The sequence below is a fragment of the Oncorhynchus clarkii genome, chromosome 22, assembly GCF_045791955.1.
Source record: "Oncorhynchus clarkii lewisi isolate Uvic-CL-2024 chromosome 22, UVic_Ocla_1.0, whole genome shotgun sequence".
In the NCBI taxonomy this organism is placed as follows: Eukaryota; Metazoa; Chordata; class Actinopteri; order Salmoniformes; family Salmonidae; genus Oncorhynchus; species Oncorhynchus clarkii.
In genome coordinates this window covers 31,347,369-31,356,267 of record NC_092168.1, presented here as the reverse complement: position 1 = coordinate 31,356,267, position 8,899 = coordinate 31,347,369, and the positions used below count along the sequence as shown (strand labels likewise).

The following is an 8,899-nucleotide window of genomic DNA, read 5'->3' as shown; positions in this document are numbered from 1 at the left end:
AGATCCTGAGGCCCATTGTCATGCCACTCATCCACCGCCATCACCTCATGTTTCAGCAAGATAATGCACAGTCCTATGTCAAAAGGATCTGTACACAATTCCTGGGAGCTGAGATCTTCCCAGTTCCTCCATGGCCTGCATACTCACAAGACATGCCACCCATTGAGCATGTTTGGGATGCTCTGGATCAACAGTGTGTTCCAGTTCCTGCAAATATCAGGCAACTTCACACAGCCATTGAAGAGTGGGACAACATTCCACAGGCCACAATCAACAGCCTGATCAACTCTATGCGAAGGAGATGTGTCGCACTGCATGAGGCAAATGGTGGTCACACCAGATACTGACTGGTTTTCTGATCCACACCGTTGGGACCAACAGATGCATAATCTTATGAATATACGGCTTTATTACAGTTGACTGATATCCTTACATGAACTGTAACGCAGTTAAAACTTTGAAATTATTGCAAGTTGCGTTAATATTTTTGTTCAGTGTATATCCAAACACTATACCAGACGCTGTAGAAATAATTTATTTTCATGTAAGCATTTCATTGGACGTGGTGTATACCATGTGTATCCCGTACATACAACTAATAAAACTTGAAACTATGTAAGCATAAATTGCTCCATCAAGAATCCCAATTATTGATTGTATAAACTTGTATATAATCCAAGACTGCAGTCTTATAAATGTATTTCGACACCAATGAATAATTAGTTCTCATCCACATTGACTGTCTGCAGACCTGTAGAGGAAAGAAAAATCTGAATAAGTCTTTAACAGGCAAATAAGGAAAATAACAGCACAGAACTCATTCTGACCGAAGTAAAGTTCACAGATCCTCTACTTTGTATACCCATTTGCATGCAGATGATCTGAAAATAAGGCTGCCACAACTTGTTCTTCAGTGTCACCCACACAGGGATATTTTGCACCTTGTCCGTTACAAAAGTATAGCTAATTTCAAACACACCAGATCACCAACCTCAGAAATGTCAGGGTACACTTCTGGATACTAGTCAGCACAGCACACGGTCAAGCAGGTCTTGGGCTTACCTTTGTATGTCGTGACAGGAACGTATGTGACGAGGGTATACAGTTTATTAGGAGAGTCCTCATCTTCATTGCGCTTCCTTGACAGGCGCACACGCATACGGTATGGGACATTCCTGAAATAACAGAAATTATCAGTTGGCATGAAGAAACTGTGCTTAGTTTTAGTGCATTGCATCTAAGTGCATGGCATTGCAGAACAATTTATACAGGCATCAACTTGTACTATTTGCACCAACTCTACACCCATCGCCAAGAATACCAGGATATCAGTTCTCTCTAAAGCCAGCACTGACTGGTCAGCTGTTGGTGTAACTAGCCTCTACCATTTGATATTGGGACAATACTACATAAAGCAGATAGGAGGGAGAGTGGTTTTTATTTGACCTAGAGATGGAGGGGGAGAGAGACAGAGAGATCCTGATGCTCAACTATCCCTTAGAATTAAAATTTGACAGAATGTCAAACTATCACTAACTATCACTATCACTGAAATCAACAATCAACTTGTCTATAGCACAAATGTATCCCCAACATCCATAGAAAAGGAATGTGAGGCCCATGAACTACAGTTTCACTGTGGCAGCCATTCTGGCCAGTACAGTCCAATGTAGAGGAAGCACTGAATTTGACAAGGCTGCAAAGACTTCAGAATTTAGCATAGTCTGGTTCATATTCAAGTTAAGTGCATGTCATCACAACACTCCTTGCAGCCACAGCATTAACCTGTAGTAGACTGTACCTGAAACTCATGGTCCCTCAGAGTGTTAGATGACAGTTATCAAGTATTAGTTTTCAAATTGAGCAGATCATCAAGGAAAGTCCATAGCCAGCTGGTCCCTGGTTCAGAAAAGCTTGTGGCCTCTGATGTAAGAAACAAGGGTTTGCTTACCTCACCCCCTTGGTCCACACAGCCTTGTTCAGGCGAGTATCGATACGCACGTCAGGGGTTCCCATCTCCTTCATGGCGAACTTTCGTATCTCCTTGAGAGCGCGAGGTGCCCTCCTCTTAAAGGAGCTGAAGGGACACAGGAACAAGCAGCAATGTTAGTTGCATCACAAAACACTGCACTGAATTATCAAAAGAGGTTGATACAAAGTATCACTTGTCAAAGCAAGCAAAGGCAACTTTTATGAGCAACATAACAAGGAAAGCCATTAGCGTGCATTCAAACCAGACAAATTCAATTGGAGTAGTGCATTGTGAGAAGGTCTTTGTGTCTGTCCATCAAAAATGTTGCAACGAATTATACTATCCATCAACCAAATCATAGAACAGCGGTTTTACCAAAATGTTCTCCTGTTGTCATCTAGTCACATTTATTTATATTCCAAGATATAGAACATAATATTTTACATACAGCAGGTTTTTAAAGGACCAAATAGTTAGCTCTGCTTCGTGTTTTCATTTTTGCCATGGAAAAAATATTGATGACTATGCCCATAATTGCATTCCAAAACAAGCATCCAACAATTAACTACACAGCATAAGCTCTTTTTCTCCAGCCACACCTCCAAAAGTAGAGTCACAACATTTTCAGCAGCCTAAGCCCAATAACATTGGCACCCCTTTCCCACAGGGATCAGCATACAGCATGTACACAATCAAAACAATGCTAAATGCATTAGCACTTTACATTGAGGCAAGGCTGGACATTAAGAGTTTCCCTATTGCAAGTGAACTGAGCAGTTGTGCTAGTTGAGTCTGCCGAAGGTTGCCACATTGGGCATGTGATACAAATCTAATTACAAAATTCAGTGAAAACAACCAAACTGCAAATTATTCCAGTAACCTAAAACTGATCTCGTTCTATCCCATAAAAAAAATCATAATAAATGAAAGACAGAAAATGTACGGCATTTATGGCAGTCGGGCAAGCGGAGCCTAGTGATTTTTTTATTCTACTGACAACCAACATAAAATAATTCCAGAACTGATCTTTCTGGTTCCTCCCATGTGTGTAAGTGAAAGGCAGGCAATAACATATATGGCATTTCTTCACGCAAATAAGTTAACATTTTTCTGATCATAAACTTTAGGCAACCCCCAAAAATACTCCTGATATGCCTGATGGGCAAGTGCCTTTCAGACCTTAATCTCAATTGGTCAAGGTGAGACTTCCTACTTGCATTTGAGCAAAAGACCCCCGACAACTGTTAAAACTACTTGTTTAGTGCTACAGCCCAGCAAATTGACTATCCAGCAAAGAACAGCAATCACAGCAGCAAAGACATCTTGCAAGCGGAAGTAAACATACAGCACTTCATGAAAACCTAGTGCAGAGAACCCACTTTCATAACTCAACAGTAGCGGAGTGGTGTCATGGCCCCAGTCAAGTGTACTCACACGCCATGTATGCGCTTGTGGATGTTGACCGTGTACTCCCTGGTCACAACCTCGTTGATGGCAGAACGCCCCTTCTTTTTTTCACCTCCTTTCTTGTTTGGCGCCATCTATGAAAATACATAACATAAAACATTGATAAACCTTTAGCTCACTTACATTCAGCTTGGAAGACACACATTTCTTTAGTGTCCACTGTTTATTTGACTCACTACAGTGTGGGATTTCTACCAAGCCACTGACTGAGCTTGTGGCTACTTGACTGGTTATGCTTTGCCATGTAAGTAAACAGTGACAAGTGAAGTGTAATGGTACATTAAGTTACTATATAAAATATATGTCATGGGTTTACCTGTGGTGTATTCATTAGTTGGATTCAAAACGTTTTTGAAACGGAAACCGACATTCTACCTGAATGTCCAATAGAAACTCAGGTTTTCGTTGCAAAACTTTTGCTACAGAATCCGCCTCGGATAACAATTGAGCCAGTGTTGATATGGCAATTTTGTCTGGTGACGCCAGGTGCTATGGCCAACTTCAGCTAGCTAATGATGCCGGCATATTTTGATCTAATTAGCTGGTTTCACTGTGATTGCACATTGACAAAAAACTGTGAACCAGAAATTGTGGGCCTCAGACAAAACGTTAAACATAGCACGAATGCGCTCTATAACCGAGACATTTGTGACAGAATAGCTTCGTTTAGCTGACTACTGGTTAGCATACTGGTGGCTACACATTTCCATATACATTTACAATTGATCATTTGAGCATAACCCATCGCAATTACATCGTTTAAGGAGTTCAGTGTCTCATATTGTAATTATGTGAGGAAACCGATGGAATAGATAAGCGCAGGGCCAGGATGAAGTTGGATAATTAAAACAAATTTCACAAAACAATACTCACACTGCCCGAGAAATGTCGGAAAGGAAGTTGCAAGGGCTTGTGGGCACTAAAGAGAATAATAGGTTCACATCCGCGTCGTTAATAATAACATACGTCATTTGCTGCAGTGCGTTTGCAAACTAAAATTAATTGACACACAATTTGTAACAAATGCATTACCTGTAATCTGTAAAGTGTTGTTGTAGCCACGAAAGGTCCAGAACAAGCACAAAAACACGAATAATCTACTGTACTATATCTCCCAGAATGCACGTTGTTACCGGGGTCGTGTCAAAGGTCAAAACTCTACGCTCCAATGTTGTGAACGAAGTGGAAACTGATGAAAAATTTGACAGCTAAGAAAAGCTAGCTAATTTACTTGTTATTTAACATTTGACAATAAGCAAATGAATGATTTTAGATCATTAAGATTGTTATGTAAATTTTTTGACCAAGGTCGATATTGTTAAGACGTATAATTTTGTTTTATAATGACTTTAGTCTTTACTGACAAACTAGCAAGCTAACTAGCAAGAGCTAATAACATTTACTAACGTTAATTGTTAACGTTACCTAGCTGTCCACATCTGCACTCCGGTGGAGTTAATGGAAATGTAACAAGCTTATTTTTCCGTTTTTTAGTATGAACTGAATAATGCTATTTACCTGTAATTATTAAAGACTAATAGCAAGCAGTGATTGATCATTTTAGTCACGTAGCTAAAAGCTAGCAGCTTGTTACTGTAGCCCCCACTACACATAGGAAAAATGACACTCGCCCCGAAGGAGCTGTCCAACCTCTTGGGAATCATCTCTGAGGAAGCTTGCACCAACACTTTCGAAAGTCTGTCAACCGCGTTTCATCATTACTTCGCAAAGGCCGAACATTTCCGAGTGGGTTCGGTGTTGGTGATGCTGCTGCAACAGCCAGATCTTCTGCCCAGCTCTGCCCAGCGCCTCACCGCCCTCTACCTTCTCTGGGAGATGTACCGCACAGAGCCTCTTGCCGCCAACCCCTTTGCCGCTGTCTTTGCTCACTTGCTGAACCCCTCACCAGTTGGGGAGGAACAGGAAAAACAACTGTCAGGTGAGTGTGTCTAGACTCCTATCAGTGTGCATAGTGATAAGTATTGTTAAAAGTGTGTGTTTCTTTCATCCACAAGTAATGTCTCAACCCAGGTCTATGCTGAACATCGACATTTCAAGTACTTACTGATCATTTTACTGTCCACAGGATTCTTGCCACCCATAACACAGCCTGAGAAGTTCTTCCTCTCTCAGCTGATGCTGGCACCTCCAAGGGAACTCTTCAAGAAGACCCCCAGACAGGTGTCATGCATGGACATGGGGAACATGCCACAGTCCATAGACATTAGTGGGCTGCAGTTGGCCTTGGCAGGTACTGAACCAAAATGTATGCACTCATGTTTGTTGTATTGAGGATGGTTATAGAACCTCAATAATTTTAGGCAGCTCAAAAATAGTTATTTGCCTGTGTTGAGACATAACACCTCTTATATCCTTACTGTAGTACAACAGACAGTTCTTTACTGTTGCATTTCTAACACTTAATGTGTAAACTATCTTATCTCTTTCTCTCTTCTTGACCCTGCAGAGCGCCAGTCAGAGCTACCCACCCAGAGTAAGGCCAGCTTCCCCAGTATCCTCAGTGACCCGGACCCAGATTCCTCCAACTCTGGGTTTGACAGCTCAGTGGCCAATCAGATCACAGAGTCCCTGGTCACTGGGCCTCGACCTGCACTGGAGAGTAAGTGGAGCGTTTAATCAATCACGATGTTATGAGTCTATCAGTTATGTTTATGGAGGACATATAGTACCAGTCAAAAGTTTGGACACACCTACTCGTGTAAGGGTTTTTCTTTATTTTTACTATTTTCTAATAGTGAAAACATCAAAACTATGAAATAACACATATAGAATCATGTAGTAACCAACAAAGTTTTAAACAAAAATGTTGCTCAATTAGTATCAAGAGACCTAACGTGTGCCAGGAAAACATTCTCCACACCATTACACCACTGCCACCAGCCTGCACCGTTGACACCAGGCAGGATGGGGCTATGGACTCATGCTGCTTACGACAAATCCTGACTCTGCCGTCAGCATGACTCAACAGGAACTGGGATTCGTCAGACAAAGCAATGTTTTTCCACTCCTCAATTGTCCAGTGTTGGTGATCGCGTGCCCACTGGAGCCGCTTCTTTTTCTTTTTAGCTAATAGGAGTAGAACCCGGTGTGGTCGTCTGCTGCTATAGCTCATCCGTGAAAAGGACCGACGAGTTGTGCCTTCCGAGCTGCCCTTCTTCACACCACTGTTGTACTGCGCCATTATTTGACTGTTTGTGGCCCGCCTGTTAGCTTGCACGAATCTTGCTATTCTCATCAACAAGCTGTTTTCGCCCACAGGACTACCACATGTTTTTTGTTTGTCGCACCATTATCTGTAATCCCTAGACACTGTCGTGTGTGAAAAGCCTAGGAGGCCGGACATTTCTGAGATACTGGAACGAGCGTGCCTGGCACCGACTATCAAACCACTCTCAACGTTGTTTAGGGAACTCATTTTGCACATTCTAATGTTCAATCGAACAGTAACTAAATGCCTTGGTGTCTGTCTGCTTGCTTTATATAGCAAGCCATGGCCATGTGACTCACTGTCTGTAGGAGCGAACCATTTTTGTGAACTGGGTTTTGTACCTAATAAACCTGGCCCCTGAGTGTATATAGGATATTCCAAGTATCACGTAAGCCAAGCCACATACCCGTTCTGTAACAGCTACCTGTGACCCTCCCTCTCCCCAGGTCACTTCCGTCCGGAGTTCATCCGGCCGCCCCCTCCGCTGCACGTGTGTGAAGACGAGCTGGCGTGGCTGAACCCCACGGAGCCAGACCACAGTGTGCAGTGGGACCGCTCTATGTGTGTAAAGAACAGCACGGGCGTGGAGATCAAACGCATCATGGCCAAGGCATTCAAGAGCCCGCTGTCTGCCCAGCAGCAGTCACAGGTGAGTAGACAGGTACACTGTCTACTCAAAACTGTATTTTATATATTTCTAATATCCTTAACCTTCATTCGTGAATTCAACCACAATGTCTCTCTTAATATTGCTGCTTCTTTCCCTACAGCTCCTGGGTGAGCTGGAAAAGGATCCTAAACTGGTGTACCACATCGGTCTGACCCCGGCCAAGCTGCCCGACCTGGTGGAGAACAACCCTCTGGTGGCCATTGAGATGCTGCTCAAACTAATGCAGTCCAGCCAGATCACTGAGTACTTCTCCGTCCTGGTCAACATGGACATGTCCCTGCACTCCATGGAGGTGGTCAACAGGTGGGGACTTTGGATAGAATTTGATTTATACAATTCAGTTGTCTAGAATCAGTTTTCAATATAGGTATAGTTTTAAAATGTTTATTTTTCTGTTTATTTATGAGGTTATTCTTTGTGTGCACAGGCTGACAACTGCTGTGGACCTCCCACCAGAGTTCATTCATCTGTACATCTCCAACTGTATCTCCACATGTGAACAGATCAAAGACAAGTACATGCAGGTAAGGAGGACTGTGGAAGGGCCATGGCAGGAGCCTGTAGCTTACTGTTTGACCTGTCAGTCACATTGAAAAGCTTGTCTTACAGGAGGATGCATGCCATTTCCATTCTCAGAAAATTGTAACAGGAAGTTAATTTGTGGGTTGTCCCCGTTCAAGGTGACTGTTCACTACTAATGTGAGTCAATTCTCCACTGTGTTTTCCAGTGTTCCAGATGTGTCTGTGTAAAACCTATCTGTTTCCATTGGCAGAACCGCCTGGTGCGCCTGGTGTGTGTGTTCCTACAGTCTCTGATCCGGAACAAGATCATCAATGTGCAGGACCTGTTCATCGAGGTGCAGGCCTTCTGCATTGAGTTCAGCCGTATACGTGAGGCAGCTGGCCTCTTCCGCCTTCTCAAGACCCTAGATACAGGAGAAACCCCCCCTGAGGCGAAACCGGCCAAATAACAGTACATAGAGAACGTGGCACTAGCCTGACCTGACAAATAACACCCCAAGGGAGTAAGCCCACAGAGGCACTATCCGCTAAATAGCGCCCCAACCAAGAGATACTGACCAAGGCTGTATAAACAGCCAGACAATCCTCACGACCTCACCAGTACCCACCTGGAGTCAGGTTTGAACTCAGTTACTGTTCTTCCCCTCTCTTTTCTGGACAAAGATATTTTGAAAATTCATTTTGAAACAGTGTTTTTTTTCCCCCTTCAGAGATTGAAGCTTGTCGGTTTTGTTTCATTAAATGGATATGTGATGAATCATCTGGGTTTTTGGCTTATATTTTCTATAGTGAGTAATACTGTACATGCAAATATAGGATTGGTGGGTTCTGTTTTGAATGTGTTCTCAGTTTTTAAGTGAACTAGATGGTTTATCACATGAGTAAATTCTTAATGCAGAACAACTATTTGTAAGTAGACTGCTCATACTGTACAGGTGTAGAGTATGTGTATTACAATGCGTGTGAACAAAACCAAGTAACAACATTATTTTTTAATACAAAAAAAAATCATCATTTTCCCTGATGTCTTTATTTTCAG

The 8,899-nt window shown here is 42.6% G+C and overlaps 2 protein-coding genes and 1 non-coding gene across 4 annotated transcripts; 1 reads left to right on the top strand and 2 right to left on the bottom strand.

Moving 5' to 3' along the window:
* Nucleotides 1–517: 517 nt before the first annotated feature.
* On the bottom strand, nt 518–4,353 carry LOC139380778 (large ribosomal subunit protein eL31). The gene is made up of 5 exons (XM_071123793.1): nt 4,313–4,353; nt 3,407–3,513; nt 1,952–2,077; nt 1,063–1,175; nt 518–751 (listed from the first exon to the last, which is right to left on the bottom strand). The coding sequence occupies exons 2-5, from the start codon at nt 3,511–3,513 to the stop codon at nt 720–722; spliced, it is 378 nt and encodes a 125-aa protein (XP_070979894.1). The 5' UTR covers nt 4,313–4,353; the 3' UTR covers nt 518–719.
* Nucleotides 1,565–1,701, bottom strand: LOC139381035 (small nucleolar RNA SNORA5). Its single transcript, XR_011628504.1, has one exon. It is a non-coding gene; the product is annotated as a small nucleolar RNA SNORA5 (small nucleolar RNA).
* Nucleotides 4,354–4,599: 246 nt separating the features above from the next.
* On the top strand, nt 4,600–8,874 carry LOC139380777 (CCR4-NOT transcription complex subunit 11). 2 transcript variants are annotated; one of them, XM_071123792.1, is made up of 7 exons: nt 4,600–5,378; nt 5,526–5,690; nt 5,907–6,059; nt 7,115–7,317; nt 7,439–7,641; nt 7,766–7,862; nt 8,112–8,874. In XM_071123792.1, exons 1-7 carry the CDS (start codon nt 5,060–5,062, stop codon nt 8,307–8,309), a joined length of 1,338 nt encoding a protein of 445 aa, XP_070979893.1. In that variant the 5' UTR covers nt 4,600–5,059; the 3' UTR covers nt 8,310–8,874. The 2 variants fall into 2 exon arrangements, with proteins under 2 accessions (XP_070979893.1, XP_070979892.1); XM_071123791.1 differs by having other exon boundaries at nt 7,115–7,329.
* Nucleotides 8,875–8,899: the final 25 nt, after the last annotated feature.